The following is a 27,268-nucleotide window of genomic DNA, read 5'->3' on the forward strand; positions in this document are numbered from 1 at the left end:
ACAATTGAAGTTTACATACACCTTAGCCAAATACATTTAAACTCAGTTTTTCACAATTCCTGACATTTAATTGCAGAAAACATTCCGTCTTAGGTCAGTTAGGATCACTACTTTATTTTAAGAATGTGAAATGTCAGAATAATAACAGAGAGAATGATTTATTTCAGCTTTTATTTATTTCATCACAGTCCCAGTGGGTCAGAAGATTACATACACTTTGTCAGTATTTGGTATCATTGCCTTTAAATTGTTTAACTTGGGTCAAACAACTTCTCACAATAAGTTGCTGTAATTTTGGCCCATTCCTCCAGACAGAACTGGTGTAACTGAGTCAGGTTTGTAGGCCTCCATGCTCATACACGCTTTTCAGTTCTGCCCACAAATTTTCTATCGGACTGATGTCAGGGCTTTGTGATGGCCACTCCAATATCTTGACTTTGTTGTCCTTAAGCCATTTTGCCACAACTTTGGAGGTATGCTTGGGGTCATTGTCCATTTGGAAGACCCATTTGTGACCAAGCTTTAACTTCCTGGCTGATGTCTTGAGATATTGCTTCAATATATCCACATCATTTTCCTTCCTCATGATGCAATCTATTTTGTGAAGTGCATCAGTCCCTCCTGCAGCAAAGTACCCCCACAACATGATGCTGCCACCCCCATGCTTCATGGTTGGAATGGTGTTCTTCGGCTTGCAAGCCTCACCCTTTTTCCTCCAAACATAATGATGGTCATTATGGACAAACAGTTCAATTTTTGTTTCATCAGACCAGAGGACATTTCTCAAAAAGTAAGCTCTTTGTCCCCATGTGCACTTGCAACTGTAGTCTGGCTTTTTTATGGCAGTTTTGGAGCAGTGGCTTCTTCCTTGCTGAGCAGCCTTTCAGGTTATTTCGATATAGGACTCGTTTTACTGTGGATATAGATACATGTCTACCTGTTTCCTCCAGCATCTTCACAAGGTCCTTTGCTGTTGTTCTGGGATTGATTTGCACTTTTCGCACCAAACTACATTCATCACTTGGAGACAGAATGTGTCTCCATCCTGAGCGGTATGATGGCTGCGTGGTCCCATGGTGTTTATACTTGCGTTCTATTGTTTGTACAGATGAATGTGGAACCTTTAGGCATTTAGAAATTGCTCCCAAGGATGAACCAGACTTGTGGAGGTCCACATTTATTTCTGAGGTCTTGGCTGATTTCTTTTGATTTTCCCATGATGAAGCAAAGAGGCACATAGTTTGAAGGTAGGCCTTAAAATACATCCACAGGTACACCTCTAATTTACTCCAATTAGCCTATCAGAAGCTAATTGCCTAATTTTCTTGAAATTTCCAAGCTGCTTAAAGGCACAGTTAACTAAGGGTGTGTTCACACTTGGCAGGTTTGGTTCGATTAAAACAAACTCTGGTGCGATTGCTCTGTTAGTGTGGTTCATTTGAACAAGTGTGAACACTGCCTTGGTGCGCACCAAACAAGCGGACCGAGACTACCTGGATAGTGGGTCTCAGTCCGCTTCCAAACGAACTCTGGTGAGGTTCGATTGATATATGAAGGCAACATGGACCAAAGACGTCTAAACGGACCAAAAGCAGGAAGTAATTTGCCTAATACTGACCTCAAGCATACCTGGTTCTTCTCATCATAGGAGCTATGTTGCCCATTACAGTTCGGTACAGGCGTCAGAAACGCCGTCAGTCGTCCTTGCAGCATATCTTTGTTTGTGTGTGCAACGGAGGAATACCTAGCGCTGTTTTGACTCCTTTACACATTTTATTAGCTCTTCGTTTGTTCTCAGCTGGTAAAAATAGCACCATATATAAATATATAAATCTAACGAGCGCATTTTGCCCAGCAGCCTCCATTGTTTTGGATGTTCGGCAAGTTCCGTCTCAAAATATACGTCATAAAAGCTTTCCAATCAGGTTGTGAGTTTTTCCTGCTGCCTTTTGTTTTGTATCCTTAGGTTCGGTGTTAAAAATGCCAGTGTGAACGCTAAGCGAACCAGGACCAAATGTATCATTTTCTTTTTTTGTCAGGACCAAGAGAACTAAGAGAACCAAACTACAAGTGTGAACACACACTGTGTATGTAAACTTCTGACTCACTGGAATTGTGATATAGTAAATTAAATGTAAAAAAAAAAAAAAAAAGTCTCTCTGTAAACAACTGTTGGAAAAATTACTCATGTCATGCACAAAGTAAATGTCCTAAACGACTTGCCAATACTATAGTTTGCTAATATGAAATCTGCTGAGTGGTTAAAAATGAATTTTAATGACTTCACCCTAAGTGTACGTAAACATCTGACTTCAACTGTGTATATATACTGTACATATTATATTCTCATCTATATCATATCCAATTTAATCATCAAAATCATTGGTGAAATGCAGTTTATGAGATTTCCCAAAAGCTAAGTTACAATAAAAGATTTACCTCTAAAACCCTAGATAGTGACCTCTTTCCGAATTCTAAGGAGGAAAAGCACGAATACAATATAAAACCCCACAGCTGGCACGAAAAACTGAGGACATTTTAATGTGCCTGTGTAAGCGCACAATCCTTGGAACAGTTGTTTTCACTCAGGAGAGGCAGAAAAACAGCAGTTTAATGAGTAACTCTCCAGAACTTCAACCAGATGATGGGTGTTGGCAGCACGTGGGCCAATAACAGAGCAGTACAGAGTTCTTCGAAAGTACAGTGTGCTTTATAGCATGGGGCAGGCAGAAGGTATGGAGAGATTGTACTTAAGAGAACAAAAAAGGACATACAGCTTTTTTTGGTTCAGCTGATTAAATTCTGTAGCTGTGATGCAAAGAGTTGCATGTGAATATAAAGGTCATAGTATCTTTAAAGTAGTATATTTTGTATTAAAATAGTTTCACTATTTCTCAAAGCTAAAAACATTTAGAAAAGTCATACACCAGTAGTAATCTTATCCAATTGCTGCTGCGCACCACCTATCATCCTTCAAGGCAATAGAGAGAGTGTGGATCCCTTGCAAACGGCCAAGTGCTGCAAGAACCAGTCTCCACATTAGGATCTATTTTATGCTGGGGCAAATTACAGCAGATACAAACAAATGATAAGCTATAACACCCCAGTCCCCAGGTAACACTGTAATTGAACTGAGCAATTCTGGTTTTGTCACTTAGTAGAATAGGAGCTTTTGGACCCAGAAACAAATAGAGCTTAAATGATCAACAGTGTCTTATCTTTTTGCCTACAGAGAGAGAGAGAGAGAGAGAGAGAGAGAGAGAGAGAGAGAGAGAGAGAGAGAGAGAGAGAGAGATTTATATTGTATAGTGTATATTGTTATTATAGTTTTTATTTTATTGTATTAATTAACTGGCATCTTATTTTAATTATATTTTTATTATTATTTGTTACTGTTTTATTTTTATCTTGTCACTGTCTGTTTTGTGTATTAATGCTTTGGCAACATTGTATGTAAACACAATCATGCTAACTTTAAAATGGAAAGAAATTTGAAATAGAGAGAGAGAGAGAGAGAGAGAGAGCACAGAAGGTCAATGCCCTTGAAGATCCTTTCTCTGCATGTACTATAGAGGCTAAACAACATTCTGCTCCTCCCCCCACAAAGGTCTGCATTCAACACAGAAGTCTGCATTTAAGTGAGCCTACAATATTGTAAATGTTGCAACTGCAGTTATGTGGCAAGAGAGAAAAAGGGGATATGAAGCTAGTCGATTATGCACTGGAAAACAAAAACCCTGACCTTAACTACCGACAGTCAGCAGCGCCTCTGCTGACCAAACATGACATTGGATTAGGAAGCAAGATACCTTGACACATTATCTCTAGCTCCCTTTAGAACAGAAACGCAGCCTTAACAAAGTATCTAGTAGTTTAAACTTTTGAATTGCCCTCTCTCCAAAGGCATGTCTGCAAATCCAAACATTCAATATTAGGGCTGTCAACAGGGCTGAGAATCTAAATTTGAAATTTTCACTGATATATTACCTAAATTCAAATTGTTTTACATTTTCAAATATTTTTTTTCAGGTGGGGGAGGGGGGGGGGAATCAACAAGAGTGTGCAACAAATCAATATAAACCAATCAGCACCATGTTATAGCTATTGTTTATTGCAAAGAACATACAGTATATGGCTATTAACAAAAGTGCATAAAATTAAAAAGTCCAAAGATTTAGCCACTTAATATTCTCAAAGTAAAATGAGAAAAGAAACACTTCAGTAGATCTTAACTCGGTATTGCACAGTAGCCTATACCTGTGCCATAGTACTACCACAGACTCAAGCTTCATAATACTGGCAGCACCACAGCATTTTTCATAAAATACAGTTGTTTGTACGTACCAAATGTTTATAAAGTGAGACGGTCATAATAGCAAGCCAAGGCATAGTCAAGACACAAAACAGCCACTTTCACCTAAGGAGCCGTTCACTTCGAACACGTCAGTCTTTGCTAGACTATCTTTGACTGTTGTGCCGTGTCTCGCTGTTTTTTCAACATCTTGTGCAGGAGCATTTGTGCATTGTGCATTTTTTTTTGAAGCTCTGTTAATTTAAAAGGAAATTCAGCCTTTAAAATGTGTTTTGAGACACTGCATCCGTATTAGCCCAAGAATGCAATCATTCCGAACAGCCAGTATTGTGCTGAAATCTGACTCCACGCAAGATTCCCTAAGGAGCTTGTGAAGATGCTGGAGGAAACAGGTAGACAAGTATCTATATCCACAGTAAAACAAGTCCTATATCGACATAACCTGAAAGGCTGCTCAGCAAGGAAGAAGCCACTGTTTCAAAACTGCATAAAAAAGCCAGACTATAGTTGCAAGTGCACATGGGGACAAAGATGTTTTTGGAGAAATGTCCTCTGGTCTGATGAAACAAAAATTGAACTGTTTGGCGATAATGACCATCATTATGTTTGGAGGAAAAAGGGTGATGCTTGAAAGCCGAAGAACACCATCCCAACCGTGAAGCATGGGGGTGACAGCATCAAGTTGTGGGGGTGCTTTGCTGTGGGAGGGACTGGTGCACTTCACAAATAGATGGCATCATGAGGAAGGAAAATTATGTGGATATGTTGAAGCAACATCTCAAGACATCAGCCAGGAAGTTAAAGCTCGGTTGCAAATAGGTCTTCCAAATGGACAATGACCCCAAGCATATCTCCAAAGTTGTGGCAAAATGGCTTAAGGACAACAAAGTCAAGATATTGGAGTGGCCATCGCAATCCTCAGTTCGATAGAAAATTTGTGGGCAGAACTGAAAAAGTGTGTGCGAGCAAGGAGGCCTACAAACCTGACTCCGTTACACCAGTTCTGTCTGGAGGAATGGGCCAAAATTACAGCAACTTATTGTGAGAAGCTTGTGGAAGGCTACCCAAAATATTTGACCCAAGGTAAACAATTTAAAGGCAATGCTACTAAATACTGACAAAGTGAATGTAAACTTCTGACCCACTGGGAATGTGATGAAATAAATAAAAGCTGAAATAAATCATTCTCTCTACTATTATTCTGACATTTCACATTCTTAAAATAAAGCAGTGATCCTAACTGACCTAAGATGGAATGTTTTCTGTGATTAAATGTCAGGAACTGTGAAAAACTGAGTTTAAATGTATTTGGCTAAGGTGTATGTAAACTTCTGACTTCAACTGTATAATGTTACACACGTCTGTGGGCTTAAAAGTTACATTTTATATAACCGAAATCTTTTTCTATTGCAAAGTGTCATTTTCTCATGTCCCAAAAACTGCACGTCAAATATCTTGGACAAAAATAAGTGCTAAATCATTGGATTTCTATTTTTTCCCCCATACAATTAAGAGTTTAGTGTTACATTCTCTCACTAAATGTATTATTTTGTGGTAAATTTGTAATTTGAACACTGATAGTGGAGGTTTTTTTGTGTCCTTTTACTTATTGTCCACCCTGTTATGATACTATGACCTTTTGTTGAAGATATATGTTATGAAATGACATCACACACTGGAGGTGGACATCAGCCATTCTACAAAAAAAGTTATTTGAAGTTTGTAACTTTTTTGTTTTATTTATGTTTTCCTTTATTTTGTGGTGTTAGTTGTATGTTGTCAAGCATAACATTGGGAAGATATGTGGGAAATTAATGTAATTTTAAAACTTTAATATACATTCAATATAAGTATTTATGCTAACAGAAATAAAATCATCAATATAAGTTCACAAATATGTTTGTTAGATATCAATCATAGACCATGAAGTGGCTCATTTATCCACTGAATGTCCACCCTGTTATGGGAAGATAGATTAATGTAATTTTGTTATTGTCCACCCTGACGCTGCCTAGTTAACTGGATGGCCATCTGAAATTTTAAGTAATTTAGCTTGACCATTTAGCTCTGGTAGTTTTAAGTTCAGCCAATACGTTAATGCACACCAGCAGCTTTAACATTTCTACATATTTTTCTATACAATTTCCCTCACAGCACGAGTTGCAAAAATGTTCACTTATGCTCCCTGAGCGCCCTCCCATCTTGAGGTGGGAACCCTTCAAACACTCACTAACAGTTCATACTGTCTGTCAGTTTAGTGAGTGGAGCAGAAAAAGGTGGAGCCCGTTTATTCACCCCGAGCCACCCTTTAAGCCACTCTGACTGTCTTAAGTTTATTTTTGGTAGAAATTAGTACTATACTGGGCCAAAATCATGTATAGGTATCTCGGAGAGCTCGTCACTCGCGGAGCCGCCAGCAGCGCTCTGGCCTCGGCATTCGTCGACTCAGCTCTGCCCGCTTCCGCGACTCTCATGCGGGTCCGCCGTTACAGCGAGGCCGTGGGAGAGAAAGAAGATGACCCTAACTTCTTCAGAATGGTCGAGGGTTTCTTCGACCGCGGAGCTTCCATCGTGGAGGACAAACTCGTGCACGACCTGAAGACGCGAGAAACGCCCGAGCAGAAGAGACATCGAGTCCGGGGAATCCTCAAGATTATCAAGCCCTGTAACCACGTCCTGTCCGTGTCATTCCCCATCAAGAGAGACAACGGGGAGTGGGAGATGATTGAGGCTTATAGAGCTCAACACAGCCAGCACAGGACCCCGTGTAAAGGAGGTAAGCCACGGTCTCAACCGGGAGTTTATGCATGATTAACACCGGGTGAGGAAGAAGTCGCGCCTGGAGAAAAAAAAAGGCATGCAAACTGAGCCACGCGGACACAAAATATCTGCTCTTACCTGTCAAAGCATCTTCCAAAGTTAACGTTTTGAGATGAAATAAGTCTGTATCTCTCCAAACATATTTATATGCACACACTTTCGTTTTTGACAGCGGGTGTGGGGTGATATATGATAGGCCTTTTGTGCCATAAACTTGGAAGGAATCCTGCGCAGAGGCGACACTCTGCGACTGCTCGCGTGCAAATGCGTTCTGATAAGAGTTTACCTAAATGCTGAAGGATCCGAATAGATAAATGTGCTGTAACCCGTAATAAACGGCTCATATTTAAAGCAATACATCTAGAAAACATCAACAACATGCATTGTACACGATAGACATGGCTCTTTTATTCGCAGGCTGCTTTTAAACTTAAAGGGATAGTTCACCCCCCCAAAAAAATAAATAAATAAATAATAAAAAAAAAAATGAAAATTCTCTCATTATTTACTCACTCTCATGCCATCCCAGATGTGTATGACTTTCTTTCTTTTGCAGAACACAAACGAAGATTTTTAGAAAAAATATCAGCCCTGTATAGGTCAATACAATACAAGTGAATGGTGACCAAAATGTTTAAGTCCCAAAAAGCACATAAAGGCGGCATAAATATAATCCATACATCTCCAGTGGTTTAATCCATGTCTTCAGAAGCGATCCAATCGGTTTTGGGTGAGAACAAACCAAAATGTAACTACTTTTTCACTATAAATCTTGACATCATCAGTCTCCTTGGTGATCATGATTTCAAACTCAATTACAATTCCTAGCGGTTTCTAGCGCTCTGTGCTTGCATCAAGCACTAGGAAGTGTATTTGAGCTTGAAATATGATTGTGTTTAGAGACTGCAATAGCTAGATGTACAGTGAAAATGATCTGTTCATAAATTTTGGTCTGATCCCACTCAAAACCCAATGGATTGCAGTCATATGGATTACTTTTATGTTGCCTTTATGTGCTTTTTGGAGCTTTAAAGTTTTAGTCACAATTCACTTGGACTATATGGACCTACAGAGCTGAAATATTCTTCTAACAATCTTTGTTTGTGTTCTGCAGAAGAAAAAGTCCTACACATCTGGGATGGCATGAGGGTGTGTAAATGATGAGAGAATTTTAATTTGTGGGTGAACTATCGCTTTAATCTGATCTTTGCTCAAGAATCACAACAGTAACATGCTTGTATGAATGACTTTTTGTGTGTGTAAAGATATAATTTTAATAGGCACAGGAATGCTGCCAGTTGTGTTCTTGTGTTTATTTCAGTAGGTAGGTTTACTTTCTCTGCATAATTATTAATTTTTTTTCATAGACTGTAAACCACAGCTTTTATTTTTGCAGAGATATTTATTCGCTTTCTAGAAAGTTCTTGCGAGAAATCATTTATTATCAGTGGAATGTGTTTGTGTAAGAGTTGTTTTATCAGGCTTGGCTTGTAAACCATAGCCTATTCTTGAGATATTTGTAAGGCCATTACATTTTACTTTGTCAGGACTGACTGTGCAATGCTTTAGAAAGTAAGGGAGGTGGAAGTCCCTGGGCCAGTTCAGTCTTTCAGCAGTTTCCTTGAATGGAAGCCCTGTCTATCAGCTTTTTTTTTTACCATATATGTCAGGGTTATTTTGTCCAGAGTCTACATTTTACATCCCATTTCCTCTTGTCTTGACCCTATTATAAATGGCCTAAATTGCACGGGCGTTAAGCTGAATTATCACCAAAGTTTCAGAAGTGAATTATGTCATAATTCACAATGTTTGATTCTGTATTGACTTCAGTGCGGGAGCATTCAGGAACTGAATTACTGAATGATGTCCAGACTCTAAACTGATGAGTTTGTAAGCAATGGTGTTTCCTTGAGGTCTTGTATACAGATAGACAGTGGACACATCATGCGTTTTTACAGCATTTGTGTCGGGACTTCTCTGATTAAGATAATGTGTAAGTGCCCTCATAACCAGTTTACATGGGAGAGGTGGTGGAAATTGGTGATTTTATCTCAGAAAAAACAGTGATATTTCGCTGTTACAAGGACATCATGATACTAAATCAAGAATAATATGATTTGCAATGAAAGAAGTTCTAGGGGTGTTGCACTACTTAATACTTTTCTGGTCAACTATACAAAAAAGATTCACTAAAACTTGGTTATAATAGGTAAGAGGATGCAAACTTTGGACTTCCTCCTCATGTACACATGTCTTGCTCAGTCAGTGTGTAACTATTACATATAATAGTGTTAGTGAATAGACTGTTACATCCAGAGTGCCAGTGTTGCTGCCATTTTGATAAAAATCTGAGTTTCCTTACTCACTTAGTCACAAATGAACTCAGGAAGGAGACTATTTTCCTGTTTGGTGTTACAAGGTTTTTAAAAAATCTAAATTTGCATTAATAACTGTAATTTCCATTTTATTGGTTGTTATTTGAAATAAATTACTAGTTTTCAGCATCATGCTTTCCAGTGTCACCCAAGCAGATTTTTTAAGTACAATTAAAAACATGGATGTTTAGTTTGGGGTAGTGACTTTCACTGTAACCACACCCAGTTTTGGCCCTGCTCACATTTTTTCTCTCATAGTTCTGTGGAGGGAGTGAGTCATCATAGTGGTTGGTTTACTTACTGCCTGTCCTGCCCCACCAAATTTTCCCTCTCTCAACTGTAGACCTGCTTTTTTGCACATGGCAGTTAAACCATTTTGAATTTTCCAGACCTCCTTCTCCAAATAGCACATTGCCTAAAACGAATAATTTTCAAGACTGCTGTATTAACTGACAAACAAGGTCATGTTTAAATTTAGCAGCTAAGAAGAGTGGGTATTTATTAATTGATTCATTTTGGCAAAAGCTTAAAACCATCCTAAAAAGCCAACCTGAATCATATAAAGCACATAAATACTAACAATTTGTTCTTGGGTTAACCCTTAAATGCATACCTCAGGTCTTTAGAGACACGGGACCTCATTCCACCCCCTGTACCTCATCCATTTTTTGTAGTTGTTCCCAAACCGCTTTAAGAATTCCTCAATCTCTCTCTTATAAATACTGTAACACACACACAAAAAAAGTCACAATTGCAACATTTTTATTTTGTTTTTATTCTGTTTCATTAGAGACCCGAGGTATGTAAGAATGTCGTTTTTTTCACACACTAATTTAAATGATATTTTTTATGATTATTTCATATCTATTTAAATGTACTATCACAAGATATCTATTTCTCTGTGTATTACAAGAGAAATGAGTACTCTATTCATACAAATAAACACTATATCACGTTTATTTTCTGTGCAACAATGAATTATCAACAATGGTGAATTATCAGTATCCCATATCTGTGTACACATACAGTACATATTATACTTGTTATTTCTTACTCAAGGTGGCACTGATGTTTCAGTGATTGATTTGATTTACATTTGACATTGCTAGCTGACGTAGAAACAACATTGAAGTAAACTATAGCAAGTATAACACATGAACAGTATGATGTGACTGCTGTCATTTGGGTGTACTACTGAAATAATGGTTGTTCATGAAATAAAGTTGTTCATCTATTTAGACTCAATAAGTGCTTGAGAAAATACATACAGTACTGTGCAAAAGTTTCAGGCACTTGTGAAAAATTTTGCATAGTGTGGACGTCTTCATAAATAATGCCGTAAAAAGTTTTCATTTATCAATTAATGTCAAACAAAGTCCAGTAAACATAAAAAAACTACATCAAAATTTGGTGTGACCACCTTTGCCAATTCTCCTAGGAACACCTGGACACAGTTTTTCTTGGTTGTTGGCAGATAGGACGTTCCAAGCTTCTTGGAGAATTCACCACAGTTCTTCTATCTATTTAGGCTGTCTCAATTGCTTCTGTCCTTTTATGTAATCTCAGACTGACATGATGTTCAGTGGGGGGCTCTGTGGGGCCCATGCTATCTGTTGCAGAGCTCCCTGTTCTTCAATTCTATTTGCAAAAGTAATGTTTGGGAGTTTAAAAGTTATATTTCCTATTGACACACTAAAACTGAAGATATAAATAACCATCTTAAGACAAATGCTTTTGTGAAACATCTTATGTGCCTAAAACTTTTGCACAGAACTGTATGTGTGACTTAGGTGTAGCTGATGTGTATCTTATGTGTAGATTATGTGTTATATGTAGCTCAATATGTGTTTAACAGCCAGTTACATGTCATGAAATTTCAGTGTGAAAATAATGAATCCTGTTCTAGATTAGTCCTGATTTGTTGCATTATCTCTTTGATTCATGAAAAATAAAACATCAAAATATATTTTATTTTATTATTTTCTAATAGTCTTGAAAATATTTGGAAAATTTCACACTATCTGGGCATTTTGTACATCCATTTTTGATAGATATAAGTGTCGGGTCTCTAAAGTCCCGCATATGAGTGTTTGGGAAAATTATCATGCATTTAAGTGTTAATGGGTTTACGACAGATCCAGTCTGAAAGTGGGTATCAAAATGATTAGCGGCACCAGGGTTATAGTCCAAGAGATTGCCCTTAGCTTTAATCAATAGAAAGATCTATGGCCGTCTCCCGTCTTTGCATTATTAAACAAGTGAAAGTGACACATGAAGAGCCTTGTTTTAATATGGATTTGGTAGATCTATGTACAATATGTAATTTGCGTAGGCCTAAAAGTTGACAAGGATTCAAAACCGCTTCTTTTTGTCCAGGTATCCGTTACAGTACTGAGGTGTCAGTCGATGAGGTGAAAGCCCTTGCCTCACTAATGACATACAAATGTGCAGTTGTAGGTAAGTTCTGTTTTTAAGTTTGCTGATGTACAGTGGGGTCCAAAAGTATGAGACCACTAGTGAAAGTGTATTTATTTTTCATTTATTCTGCATACAATTTAATACAAAATCTTTATTACAAAAAAGGCCATGAAATTGAAAAGTATAACTAAAAAAAGTTACAGTATATGAATTTCAGATTTTCTTAGTATTTGGTATGTGAATGATGTGTGAAGCCTGATGATTCATGTTATCCCAGCTTGATTTGAGAATAATCCAAAAGGCCTCTTGTGTGCTACAGCGGACGCAATGAAAATCTGACTTTTGTACAAAGGAGTTAACATGGTCAGTGTCGCAAATTTGCTTGCATTTGATTAATAGTGACCCAGAAATAGTGCAGAATTTTAAATAGTTCATAATGATACTTTGGTTAAAATTTCACAGAAAAGGGTTAGATTTTCAAATTATTTTCAGTCAAACTTTTGGACCACATTGTATAGGGGTGGGTAAAAATGATAGATTTTCCGATGCATGTCGATCTTCATTTGAACGATCTTGATATCGATTCTTAAATCCCATGATCGATCTTTTACTCTTTGCGCAACCCTCCACTACAATGAGAGTAAATCACTTGCATTTGCAACCAAATTTTGCACTGTGCAACTAAAATATAGCTATATATTTGGCAACTGACTGGTAAATATTTACATTTCACTCACCAGTAATTGTGTAGTATAGTGGTGAAGTATAAAGCAGCAAGATACAACCCCAATTCCGAAAAAGTTGGGACAGGATGAAAAATGCTAATAAAAACAAAAATGAGTGATTTGTATTATATTCATCCTTTGCTATATTGAAAGTACTACAACTACACATATGATGTTTGAACCTGTGAATTTCAATGTTATTTTTAAATGTACAGTCATTTCATATCAGATGATTGCAACACGCTCCAAAAAAGTTGGGACATCACCATTTGTTCTAATAATATTTAAGTATTTGGGCACTGAAGACACAAGTTTGTTAAGTTTAGAAAGTGGAATTGTCCCCTATTCATCATTATGTAAGTCAGTAGTTGCACAATTGTACGGGGTCTTTGTTGCCATATGGTGTGCTTCATAATGTGCCACGCATTCTCAATTGGAGATGGTCAGGACTGCAGGCAGGCCAGTCTAGCACCCGCACTCTCTGCTTACATAGCCATGCACTTGTAATCCGGGCAGTATGTGGTATGAAGTTGTCCTACAGGAAAATGCAGGGACATCCCTGGAAAAGACGGTGCTGGATGGCAGTATATGCTGCTCCAAAATGTGTACATATCTGTCTGCATTAATGGTGCCCTCACAGATGTGCGAGTTATCCATGCCATGAGCACTGACACACCACAGGCCCATACAGACACTGGCTTTTGGAACTGACGCTGATAACAGCTTGGATGGTCCTTTTCCTCTTTGGCCCAGATAACACGACAGCTGTGTTTTTAAAAAACTTTTTGAAATGTGGACTCTTCAGACCAAAAAACACTTTCCATGTAAGATAAGACCGAGCCCAGAGAAGTCGGCAGCACTTCTGGTCAGTGTTGATGTATGGCTTCTGCTTTGCATAGTTAAGTCTTAACTTGCATCTGTGGATGCAGTGGCAAGTGGTGTTGACTAACAAAGGTTTACTAAAGTAATCCCAAGCCCATGTTCATGATATTCATTACAGATGAATGATGTTTTTTAAGACAGTGACGTCTGAGGGATCAGAGATCACGCACATTCAGAAGTGGTTTTCATCTTGCCCTTTACGCACTGACATTTGACCATATTCCTTGAATATTTTAACTATATTGTGCACTGTAGAGGGTGAAATGCCCAAAATCCTTCCAAAAAAAAAACTGGATTATTCTCAAAGTGCTGTATTATTTGCTGAAGCATCTGTTGGCAAATTGACGAGTCTTGAACGATCCTTGCTCTTGAATGACTAGTCTGTTTTTAGAGGCTCCTTATACAGTATACAGTATGACACAATTGCCTCACCTGTTTAACATCTCCTGTTTCACATTGCCTTTTTATTTCAACTCGTCAAATTGTTATTAGTCTTAAATTGCCCCTGTCTCAACTTTTTTGTAGTGTGTTGCAATCATTTGTTTAGAAATTACTGTTGTAGTGCTTTCAATATAGCAAAGGGTGAATATTATTTACAAATCACTCCTTTTTGTTTTTATTAGCATTTTTCATACTGTCCCAACTTATTTGGAATTGGGGTTGTACTTTCACTGCCTGTTGAAAGTAAAAGTTGTTCCGTGTAATGTGTGTCCATAGACGAGATCCATGCAACCCATTTATCATTGAATAATGTCTATTTGAATGTTCTTTCTTTTCTGTACAGTCAGTTGTTGATCAAAAACAAAAAACAAAAAATGTTTAATTCTAATCATTCATGGCACAGATGAGATGAATCCTTTTGAGTCTCTCTCGTTAACATAAAGATGCTCCTTACAGAAATGCCAGTTTTAACAAATACATTTAAATACTTGTACATAGTACAAATTATGCAATTAAACAAAAATGTAACAAAAATATAATATTTAAAATATAATTTTGATTGAATACATGGATTTATTCGTTTTTAAAAAGCTCAAATGTGACCAAAATGATGAAAACTAATAAAATATAATTAGTAAAATTAATATTTTCAAAATGTACCTAGTTAGAAGGTCCTCTGTATAATTAACAGCATCAGCTGGGAGAGAATTTCTTTCATATGTAAGCAAAAGGGACATTATAACTGAAATACACCCGTATGAATCGATATCAAATCAGAATCAAATCCAGAGCTTGTGAATCGGAATCGAATCAGGAAATCTGTATCAATACCCAAGCCCAAGCACTTTTTTTTTGTTTCTTTATGGTTGTTTGTATGAACATGTAATCATCCACATGAACTGTGCACTTAACAGACGTGCCTTTTGGAGGAGCTAAAGCTGGTGTGAAAATTAACCCAAAAAATTACTCTGTGAGTATTTTCTTCGTATTTTGTCAGTAAATATGAGATGGTAACTTCAATATGAGATGGTAACTACAGCCCTAATTTTAAATACGCTACTCCTAAAAATGAGTAGCTAGATTTATATTTTGTTTATATTTTTTGTTAAATTGTATTGCCTAGACTCCCTTCCCTATTGATAAAGATTTAATGATGTGGTCCTAAAAAGCATTGAGATGTAAATGGAGATCCCATTTATGCAATTTTCTTCTAGTCGCAATCAAGCCTGATATAGTTAAATCAGCAAAATGTCAATTAAAGTGAAGTTGCATTAGTCTATGATATCTATTATAAAAAAATGATTGACTTGGTGGGCGAAAGCTTACAGTATTTAGTGCCTGTGCTGTTAAAGACACTGTTTTGTCTCTGTCCACTGGTTGTTGGTGCTTTATTATTTGTGGCATGATTAAACATGTAGTTTTGAGGTTAGAATTTTGGAGTTAACATCTACTGATAAATACTGACTCAGAAACCCCATCAACAGCTGGAATACTGAATGATTTTGCTTTCTTAATGTTTACTTCCTTAATCACAGTATAGTCACTGATGCCCCTTCTTTTTTGCTTTCCTTGCATAGGACACTGAACTGGAGAAGATCACAAGAAGGTTCACCATTGAGCTGGCAAAAAAGGGGTTCATTGGTGAGTGATAAGCAGGCCCAAACTGAATCTGTGCCCACAGAATTCAACAGAAAGCTCTGCTGAATTGGAAAGCCCACCATTCGCAAAGTTCTACACAACTCCTTGTTTATCAATAGTTGTTAATCCAAAATTACTTCCCTTTTAAGCATATTTTAGTTATATTAGTGTGAGAATTTGCTTTTGATTTTACACAACGGGTATTCTGTTGCAGATCAGACATTGCTGAACACAATAACTCTTAGGAACAATGGCCAGGAAATAGTAAGCTAGCACATTGAGAAACTGAGTCTGCTGTAAACCTGCTATTGACACTGCTTCTTCATTACACTTAATTTAGTGTTTAACCTATAAGCCTAGATAAGCTGTATTTGAATGACACAACTTTCAAACACCTTGAGTCAACATTCTTTAGCAAGCAGGTCATGTTTTTGGGTCTGTGCTGACTTGCCATACTTTACACCTTCCTCATTGTCAACACAGTGCAGCTCCTCTAAAAAATGTATCGGTGACTGTGCACAGCTGGCATAACATGTAATAAAATGTAATATCACAGATTATTACCCATGGTGCGATACTCAGTGATATTTGAGGTCCAGGCAGTTGAGGTATAAAGAGCCATGGCCATGGGAAGGGAGGATCAGTAGCACATTAAAATCTCATTTCTGTTTCCTGTTTCAGGGCCTGGCATTGACGTCCCAGCCCCAGACATGAGCACAGGAGAGAGGGAAATGTCTTGGATTGCTGACACTTATGCTAACACTATGGGCCATCATGTAAGTTCACTAACCTGATTTACTAAAGTGCTTATTTCATACAAAACTGGTTTGAGAAAAATGTATAGGGGTGGCATGTGCTGAACCTACATCAGTCATGGAAGATTGTGCAATGTTTGCGTTCTTTATTGCAGACGAAGTGGAATTCAGATTTTATATATAATAACCAGAAACATTATTAATTTGATATGGTCATGTGCTGCTTAATACAGTGCCTGTATACAAGAAGAAAGTCCAATAAAAGCTTGTATTATTTTACCAATAAAGGTATTTTTAATCATTTTGAATTGTTTTTATAAATAAACATGATATTATTATGATAAACATAATATAACGTGATATAAACATGATGTACTATATAATAATATGGATTTGAGAGAGTTTAGCAGAACAGAAGATGTCAGAATAAACACATTGGCAATGGCATACTACCATACAACTCTTATTTCTGCCATAGCCTGACATAGCAGAAGTAGTAAGACTAGTATGTGTAGTGTGCCATTGCGTACTCGGCCCATGAAATAAACATCACTGTTGTCATCGGTGAGTCCGGCCAATCACGAATAAGCGGTTTTGTCTTCATGCTGATCTCAACGTTTTCATCAGTGATTGCATTCAAAGCCTCATATCATCACAAATGCAGATTGTTATCCATAGTGATTGTCACCAAACATTTTTCTTGAATTCTCCTACACTAAAACTACAAAAAAAAAAGTAAAAAAATTAAATAAAATAAAAAAACGGAGGCTGTCTGTTTTTGTTGAACGTAATTTCTTTTCTCACTGAAAGCTGCATATGGACATACGCATTCTACAGCAAGCCTAGAGGGAATAAATACACAATCGCACCAGAGTTTCTACTAAGAAATTTCTGTGTTTATTTTGCGCTGTAAACATGATGGACTACGCATAATAATACGATATAGGCTAATAATGACACAGTCAAGTCAAATGAACAATAAACGTTTGTTCATTATAGCTGATTTTTCATTAAAAAAAAATAAAATAGCCATCATGGAATTGGTGTCTAATAAAAAAATAAATAAATCAACAATAGGGGCAAAACCAAATAACTAAACCGCAATTTGCCACTTATCTTTTTGTTTACAAATAAATATTAAAATAACAAATCGTTAGATTATGTAAAATACTGTAATTTCTCACTGTGGCTCTTTATTTTTATTAATATTTTCCTCTCATTTTTCATAGCACAAAAGCGTTATGCTGCCAGATATGTCTAGTGTTATTATAAAACTTGAGATTCACATATGCCTGGTGTCCTTCTCTCCAGAAGATGGCAACGGAAGGCTGTTTTAAGTGAGAAGCTTCTCACTGCGGGCACGCGAACATTGTATTTATGCTGAAAAATCATGCAGGATATCTTTAAGAAGAACTATCAAGCAGTTTGTTACTGTGATGGTGACTCAATACCCAGAGCCATCCCTGACAAAGATCACGTTGTTAACGAGAGCAGGAAAACAAAGCGCCCCTGTATTTTTCCACCCTCTCCTGACAGACTCTTTCAATACTGTCTGTCCTCCCATGCAGTCGGTTACTTTGTCTGGGTAGCTGTGACGTTCGGTCCTGTTTTTGAGCTGCCCTGTAGCCAGATCAAATGAAAGGACATTAGAGATATGAGTAAATAACATAATGTTGATGTATACTCATATCTCTCATGACAAGCTACCACGGAGATCTCATTGCATCAGTTTTGTGTGGTCGACTTTGTATGTCATACTAGTGTTGAAGTTTAGGTCATTCCATTTGAATGCAAACAACATTCATTAAATGCTTAGAAAGTAAATTAATATTCTTAAAAAAATATTTTTTCTTTCTTGATTTATTTCTTAGGATATCAATGCCCATGCCTGTGTGACTGGTAAGCCCATCAGCCAGGGTGGGATTCACGGTCGCATATCTGCCACTGGCCGTGGTGTCTTCCATGGCATTGAAAACTTTGTCAATGAGGCTGCTTACATGAGCCAACTGGGCCTGAACCCTGGCTTTGGAGATAAGACGTTTGTCATACAGGTTTGTGCTCAGCCACAATACAAATGCAAGTAATTGTTTATGTCAGGGGTTCCCAACATTTCTTTTTTGTCAGCCGAACACCTGTGACCTAAACTAATGAAGTACCACCCGTGATGAAACATAACTATAAGGAATTTTACATCTTCACATGTTATAATCTAAATGGTTATTTAAAATAATTACTAAAAACGTCATTTAAAATAATTTAAAAAAATGACTAATATTTAAATACATTTATAAGAGAATATAAGTGTACTTGTTTTGTTTTATACATTCTTTTTTTATTATATATTTTTATATTTGCCATTTTTACTATTCTTATGTTTTTATACACTGGCATTTCTATCACAATCTCACAAACCCCTTTTGAAACCCCTAGGGATGCACAGTTCCCTACTTGGATTGTGCTAATTGCATCTTTGATTCTCCTCTTTTCAGGATGAAATGTACATTTTGGTCATATTTACATTTTGCAGTCATATCAGATTTGTTGGGTGAAGTGTTTAGTTCACTGTTGTAAAACTTGTAAATATGAATTAGTTATTTTGTTTATTAATAAGAGCTGTGCAGACTGTGAGTACAGTGTACACCTACTGCATGGTGCTGCTGACAGGCACATTGTGCACTAGCTAATGACTCTGCCAGCACTCAGTGTTTGCTGATATGCATCATTCTGACATTACCTATGGACTTTAAATATTCAGCACATGCCACTGTGCTCTAGAGGCTTGATTGATATTTGTGAGGAATTTAAAAGGACACAAGACTTCTGAAATTTACACTCCAGATGTGATAGAAATGTTTTTAATTTGTTTTAAATGTTAACACATATTGGGCCGATTTGCATAAAAAAAAAAAACTTTTACAGGTTTAAGCAGGGTTATTATAGTTTTGGATTTTTAATTTAGTTATTATTTCTAGTTTGTATTAATTTTGTCTTTTAAATTAAGTTTAGTTTTCGTTAGTTTTCACACTTTGTCTGTTTGTCTAGTTTTCTCAGTGTTTCCTAGTTTTAGTTTAGTTAGTTTTTATTTTGAGTATTTTCTGATATCATTTAAAATATCTGACGTCATTCAATTACTCAGGGTGGTCTTGTATTTCCTCCATCTTGTGGCATTTTCATGTTTAATTAAGGTGGATTCTAAATGTTTACAATTTTAATAATATAGGGTGGAGAAGGGTAAAGTGGGACAGTTAAGCTTAATCCCCATTGTATCCATATGTATTTCTTCAAGTGGTTAAAAATCATTACTAAACTAATCTTTGGGAAGTTAACAATTAACTTTTTGAGGTTTTAAATTGATGATTTTACATTGTGATGTGTGGCAGAGCGCAATTTCATGTCCACCGGTCGAAAAAGCAATGGTAAAGAAAATGACAGAAATCTGAGGTTTCTAAAAAAGTAAGAGTTGAATTAATGTTTGTAATTTATGTTACAAATGATGATGTATGATGTGAAAATGTATAAGAAAATGTACAGATTAATTCCAAATTTGTAGATATTTTCTATAGAATCCTACCTGAAAATAAAATCTGGGAAATGGTCAAAAGAGGTTTTTCAAAGGTTCTTTTCCCAGTATTGAGTTTTTCTTCATTTTTGCTTTTGACTAAGGTAGGAGACATCCTAAGCTTTCTATAAAGGTTTAATGCCAGGTTATGTGGCCAAAAAAAGTAAAGTTTCCAAAAGTGTCCCACTTTGCCCATATTCGCCCTATTGTGTATCAAAAATAAAAATTGTTTTAAGTTCATTTTTATTTTATTTTAGTTCATTTCAACATTATGTAAAAGTGTTTGTTTCAGTTTTTTCCCATCATTTTAGTTTTTATTTTCGTTTCATTTAACAAGAATGTTTTCATTACGTTTTCGTTTTAGTTTCTATCAATGATAATTATATATACATATATTATGCTCAATCCAAATAAAAAGTATGTCTTCTCAGGTCTCAAAACCCCTGCATAGACTGAATTAATCGGTATTACACATTGCCTTCAGCTCAGCTGCCAATATGAATAAGCCTAATATTTAATGCTGTCTAATGCCTAATTTCTTTGGCAGGGCTTTGGCAATGTGGGCCTGCACTCTATGCGTTATCTGCACCGTTTCGGAGCAAAATGTGTAGGTGTCGGAGAGCTGGATGGAAGCATCTGGAACCCTAACGGCATTGATCCAAAAGAGCTGGAAGACTACAAGCTGGTGAGTGTGAATCACTCATTTACTTTACAGTTCTGATTACATTCACTAATTACATTTAATAGAACCCTGATCCATATATACGCCGCTGTAAATACACTGCACACATGTCAGACTGTTACCATTGTTACTGATATGTGTGTACTATGCACACTGTTAAGAGCTGTACATGAGAAATGCAATTCTGTTCCCGTGTACACACATGGTAAAATGACTTGAACCTTCAGTGTATTGTAAATAATATTGCTGTAAGGGAGCCATCTTGTGGTCACTGAGCAGTATTACGTGTATTAATTGTAACTGATAGATCAAATACTCTCTCTCCAGGCCAATGGCACTATTGTCGGCTTCCCCAAGGCCACCCCCTATGAAGGCAGCATCTTGGAGGCTGATTGTGATATCCTGATCCCCGCTGCAAGTGAAAAGCAGCTTACTAGAAAAAACGCACAGAAAATCAAGGCAAAGGTAAATAGAGCCATCCACACCAATTATTAATTTTAAAATCAATAATGCCTTTTAATAGATTAATAATTGAATATGTGTAATGCATGTGGAGAAGAAATTGTTTATTCCCTACTTCCAAAAAGCTCCCTTTAGAATGTGCAAGGAAAATGTTTGATTTAGGCTTATGCTTGTTATTTCACAGATCATTGCTGAGGGAGCCAATGGCCCCACTACCCCTGAGGCAGACAAGATATTCCTTGAGAGGAACATCATGGTGATTCCGGTAAGTCAGTTAATCATATTTGATATTTTTCCAGTTGTAGTGTTAAATCTAAATGTGCAAGCCTATTTTACAACTTATAATATGTGTAATATATATAGGACATGTATCTGAATGCTGGAGGTGTGACGGTCTCATACTTTGAGTGGCTGAAGAACCTAAACCATGTCAGTTATGGCAGACTGACCTTCAAATATGAAAGGGACTCAAACTACCACCTCCTCAGTAAGTCCATCAAAAATGCATTTCCCAGTAAATGTGACTTACAGCAATACTACATATTTAACATACTAGGTGTTTGCTATTAGATATTTCCATAGTAAAAACGGTATGATTGTTAATAAATTGGATATAAAACCGATAAAAAAATCTTTGTAATGTTTTTGTAATCTGTCAGGGCCTGTTTTCCAGTGCTTAACGCTATCTTCTAATTGTTCTACGTTATGTTGGTAGTGCAGGCAGGCTGGGATAATTGGTTATGTGATATTCTTGTTCACTTTGTTTATTTTGCTGCCACAAGCAAAGACAGGGGTTATTGGTGCACCCCTGAAAGCATTTTGCCATGCTTACACACGCACATGCATATAAATACAAACATTTGCTCTATCCCTCCATTCTGTCTGCCCTGGAATGACCTTAAATAATTGCCAGTCAACATGGTACAAATGTTCCAGGAGAGGAACATACAGACAGACAAAACAGACAGTAACAGGGATAGACACAGACAGATGCTCTCAATACCGCCTGTCTAGAACTCCTCCATTTTCTCATGTAGGATCTGTGTGATGTGAGGTTTTAATCGTATTATCTATCACAAAGATGAAAACTAGCAGTGAAAAAATACTTTTAACTAAATAAAAATAAAAACTTGAGTTTGGGAAAGAACACAAACTAAACTGAAACTATAAATGTGCTCTATAATCTGAACGAAAAATGACAGAGACTTTAGTGTTTGTATTTTCAGTCAATGTTGGATGATCTGATTGAATTAATCTCCCAAGCCTGAATTTAGACTATTGGTGTATTTTGTCAGAAAGAACCACCCAAAGTAAAATTAGTCACTTTCCAATGATACAGATGTTAGAAACTTTTAAAGTTGCTATTAAAGCTGAAGTATGTAACTTTTTTGTGTTAAAATACTTTTCTCCTATCCCAGCTCTATAGTTATTCAGAGTCAACTATAGGCAAGCCATTCATAGGTTAATTTTCTCGAAAACTGTAAACACTGTATTTCTGTTGCGCTATGAAAATTGCTCTTTGTTTTGAGCAACTTGCTTAGACCCGCCCCAACAACATTACTCAACCAAGAGTTGGGGGCGGGACTATCTCTTTATTTGACCAACGGCAGATGGGGGACATATTCAGAAAGCAGAAATTACATACTTCAGCTTAAACTATTTGTGAAAAATTCAAACCAACTAAAACTAAACCTAAATTAAAAATCAAAATATATAACAAAATGAAAGTAAAAACTACAATTTTCAAAAACAATGATCTAACAACTGTATCCGTACTGTATGTAGTGAAAAGTTCACTTTCTCATTAAGCTGTGTTTTTTATGTTCTTGTTCATACTAATTGTAAAATAAAAAGCTTAGCAAAATAGCAGTAACATAAAACACAAGGTTTATCTTGACAAATTTTCTCTTGGTAATAATTCTTTCTGTTTTTCAGTGGTTAGTCCCTAGTTTTCAGGGTCAGAAAGCTCAATGAGAGAAGCTTTTAGCTGCATTTGTTGATGTTGTGAAGGGAATACAGAGTAATTGGTGTTAGGTGGTGTTAAGTGTTTGTGTATTTATATGAACTGGTACAATCAGATATTTTCTTGCAACATCTGTAGAACATATAACTAAATTGAGCTAACACTCGGTGAGGCTGTAGAGAAGCTGAAGGTCTCCTAATGATCTAATGTATACTTTGGCAGTGTCTGTTCAGGAGAGTCTGGAAAGAAAGTTTGGGAAACATGGCGGATCCATACCTGTCATTCCCACCTCTGAGTTTCAGGACAGGATTGCTGTGAGTACAAACACACAAACATATACACACATGAACAAAAGCTCTTGACATCTTTCATAATCTTTCTTGCTTTAATTACTATAAATTAGACTACCACACCTTGGCTTGTTTTGTTTTTCTTGTAGGGAGCTTCTGAAAAGGACATTGTGCATTCTGGATTGGCTTACACAATGGAGCGATCTGCCAGAGTAAGTAGATGTTAATAATTTTTTTCTACTCTTATTGAAATTTAAAGGTTAGGCAAAGTCTCTGGCCAACAGTATTAAAGGAGAATATTTATTTGGTAAGAGATAATGTACAGTCAGCTGGTCGTTATCGCAAAATAAACCCAGACAGGGTGATCAGGACCTCATCGCAAAGCATCCATTAAGTTAAATGGACATGAAATATTGGTTTGCGTTGAAATTATGGAATTATGTGAGAGGAGAGAAATCACAGAGTCTCTAGAAACAGCTAAATTCCAACTCTGGTTGGCGTCTGAGACCTGTTGGTGTTTATTTAGCAAAAATGACCGTCTGACTGCTCATTATCCAGCTTATTACAAGACAACTTGCCAAATAAAAAAAATAAATGGACATGAAATATTGATTTGAGTTCAAATTATTTTATTAGCTTACTTGTAGTGATACAAGAAGTAGAAAAAGATGATACACAATACCCGGTTGACCGGTCTGATATCACCTACTCCCCAGATATCAGACCGCTAGATGGCACGATTGACCAATGATAATTGAGTATTCCAGGGAGGTGTGTAATAAGTAAGGATAATGTACAGTCATTTGGTCATTATCTTAAAATAAATCCTGACAGGGTGATCAGGACTCTGTCACGAATTGCCATGACACAGAAGCTAGTACAACAATGGTCAATTATAAAGTTTACCGGTCATTATACAAAAATATTTGACCGTGGAGTCTGTTGAATCCAAGGATTGACCAATCAGAATAGAATATTCCAGATAGCCATGTAATACTGTTTATTAGCCATGTTAAAGGCCAGTTCTATGAACTGAGCATTGTCATATGCTTAATTGTATCACCAGTGCAATGGTTGTGGCTGTGTTAGATGGAACCATCACACCATGAATGTTTTATGTCATTCTGATATAATGTCCTATCAATTCCCCCTCCAGCACACACCTTTCTGTCATCCAACCATAGACACAAACAGACACTCTTACCTGTTACACACCCAACTACTGCTTTTGTGTTAGACTGGGATCTGGTAACCAGAGAACAGCATCTGTTTACTGATGTGCTATTGTTGTTTCCAATCATTTGTTCCAGAACTGGATATTATATCACGAGGCAAACAATTTAATGTTACCTCATTTCTAATCATTTACCACACCCAAGAGATGTGTTGGCAAGTGAATTGAGAAAATGTACCGTCCATAAATATTTTTTATCAGTCATGAAACTATTTGGCATTATTTTAATCCAAATGAAAAAAAAAAATTTCCCCTAATGACAGTGTGAATATTTAGCTGTTTTTCCTTGCATGTTAGTGAAGAGTCAACATCATCTACAAGCCTGTCTCCGTCTCTCTGTATAACTGCACATGCCAAAATAATTTTGTTCCTCAAATTTATTTTGAGGCGAGAAATATTTCACAAATGTTTAGCCATATGAAGTTCTTGAGAAAGAATACTTTAAACGTTTTAATGTCTTAGATTGTATTCACTTGCGTCACTTACATCAGCAAGGGTCTGACTATCACTCTTTCAGTTTGTTTTAAACCATGTTAAAGTATTAAGTTACTCGCCAAAGAGTTTTTTCACCCACATTTGACTTTGGAGTGTTTTCAGTTTGGACCATTTTGCAGTTTTTGATTCTCCTTACTTCCTGTGAAGGCCAGTTTAATACACTGTAAAAAGAGCCCGTGTGGCATAAAATGTTGCTTCAGAAATGCTCAGAGGTTGCTCACATTCATCTTTCCTTCTTTAGCAAATCATGCGCACAGCCAACAAGTATAACCTTGGGCTGGACCTGAGGACAGCAGCTTACGTCAACGCCATCGAAAAAGTCTTCAAAGTGTACCACGAGGCTGGCCTTACCTTCACATAGATGAATGTATTCATTACGATTCTCTGTATTTCTGAAGTCTGTTCATCAACACAGATGTGAGATATATCACTTAACTGCTCACCTCCTCACGTTTACATCTTATACATCAAAATATAGTGTCACATCATTTGTGCATGTGGTTACCGATATGCGTCTGCTTTGCCAAACTTATTTTAGAAGCTTCCAGTCTCATCAAGTGCATCATCTTTTCAAATATGCATGGCTTTTAGAAAAGCCTTAAAACCAAAGTCCCTTTAATTCACATGTCACTCTCTCTGAGTTCGGAATTGCATACTACCATACTACTCTTACTATTTCTGCCATAGACAGACATGGAAGAAGTAGTACAGTACGAGAAGTATGGGTAGTATGCAATTCCGAACTTAGTGTCTGTCTTTGCTATGTCTAAGAGCATAGCAGGAAGAAATTAATAACTTTATACTTTATTTTAAACCTCTTTGTGAGGTTTTCTTTAGGTCAGGTTTAATGAAGCAGTTACTGTATGAAAAGGACCATTATAGGCCTTATAGTCACAGCAGCAATCTTAGTCACAGTGCTTGTGGCTGTAGTTTCTAGAATTTCTAGTTAGCCCCCCCCCCCCATTTTGACAATATGGTCAATAGGGTAAGTGATCTCAGGCTTTTTATATCTGTTTCTGAAATATTGCACAGTAATATCTGGTTTTGCTGCTCCTTTAGAACAGTATTCCTTGAAAAGCTTCCTTTTTTTTTTTTTTTTGTGGCCTAGACCATATTGGAAAATGTGTTGAATTACTTCATATGCAAATTATAGGGCATATATTTTGGATCAAATGTTTATTTTCATCAATATATTAGCATTTAATATGAAACAGCCTTTGCATTTCTCGAAAGGAAAAATCTACTTTGTATTTCTTTTTATTGTAAAACTAATAAAATGTAAATGAAAATGTGTGTCAGATGATTTACCAAGGAATACCTTTCCAGACCCTTCTAGTTTGTTTGTATCATTTGAAATGTTTTTAAGTATAAAATTTGACCAAAAAAAGAAAATCCAACATGATTGTCAAACTAAGATAATAGGAAGGCAATGCATAGGTGGATAAAATTTGATAATTTGTTATTCAGTAAACATATCTTAATGTCACATGATATTAAAAACAAACATGCAAATAAGTTATTTTAATGTAAGAAATGTAATATATGTAGTTTCCAGTAATTTTTAGTAGTGATCCAGCTGAAGATGGTGAATGGACATCTGTTAAAAACTGTCTAAAATCTATTTACATAAGAACAAATTAATATTTTCTTATATTGTGTGTCACTAAAATGTTTGAGATTTGTGCTGATGTTAGGCAGAGGATTCTGGCTGGAGAACTGAGTGGAGAACAATTTTCCTAAATGATAGATCATCATTTATCTGCGAACTCCGTAGCAAGGTCATCCAGTGCATCATTGAAAGCTAATCAAACACAAAATTAGAAATGGAAAAAAATTGATATTAAGGGATTCATTGGCTTTGACTAACTGACATTGTGCTTTTTTATATATCTATAGAAGTTTGAACAAATGTATATAAACAATCATATATGTAGTCATAAATAAGTAAACTCACTACTGTCTCCTCCACTGCTGACTCCTCCACTACTGTCTCCTCCAGTGCTGACTCCGCCACTGCCCTTTCCCTCTTTTCCTGGTTCTGCTGAAAGGAGGCCACCAAAAATTCCACCTCCTGCCTTTTGCTTTGGTTTCTTGTCCTCCTCAGATGGGAAAAGGCCTCCCATGCCCCCTGTCTTATCTGGCTTATCTTGTTTCTTTCCAGTAATTGTTTCCTTTACCTTCCTTTTGGCCGCAGACGCTGTGAGAATTAAACAGGAA

The 27,268-nt window shown here is 36.6% G+C and overlaps 1 protein-coding gene across 1 annotated transcript; it reads left to right on the forward strand.

The window, feature by feature from the left end:
* Positions 1–6,516: 6,516 nt before the first annotated feature.
* Positions 6,517–26,340, forward strand: glud1a (glutamate dehydrogenase 1a). The gene is made up of 13 exons (XM_051647705.1): positions 6,517–7,088; positions 11,884–11,964; positions 14,888–14,943; positions 15,551–15,614; positions 16,293–16,387; positions 18,238–18,417; positions 20,473–20,610; positions 20,935–21,072; positions 21,254–21,334; positions 21,433–21,556; positions 23,255–23,346; positions 23,472–23,534; positions 25,293–26,340. Exons 1-13 carry the CDS (start codon positions 6,686–6,688, stop codon positions 25,410–25,412), a joined length of 1,635 nt encoding a protein of 544 aa, XP_051503665.1. The 5' UTR covers positions 6,517–6,685; the 3' UTR covers positions 25,413–26,340.
* The last annotated feature ends 928 nt before the right edge of the window (positions 26,341–27,268 follow it).

The sequence above is a fragment of the Myxocyprinus asiaticus genome, chromosome 21 (genome assembly GCF_019703515.2).
Source record: "Myxocyprinus asiaticus isolate MX2 ecotype Aquarium Trade chromosome 21, UBuf_Myxa_2, whole genome shotgun sequence".
Lineage (NCBI taxonomy): Eukaryota > Metazoa > Chordata > Actinopteri > Cypriniformes > Catostomidae > Myxocyprinus > Myxocyprinus asiaticus.

Coding starts and splice junctions, on each gene's coding strand:
- glud1a (XM_051647705.1), top strand. CDS start 6,686: ATGTATAGGTATCTCGGAGAGCTCGTCACTCGCGGAGCCGCCAGCAGC. Junction 11,965..14,887: donor ATACAAATGTGCAGTTGTAG/GTAAGTTCTGTT, acceptor TGCACTTAACAG/ACGTGCCTTTTGGAGGAGCT. Junction 15,615..16,292: donor GGCAAAAAAGGGGTTCATTG/GTGAGTGATAAG, acceptor TTCCTGTTTCAG/GGCCTGGCATTGACGTCCCA.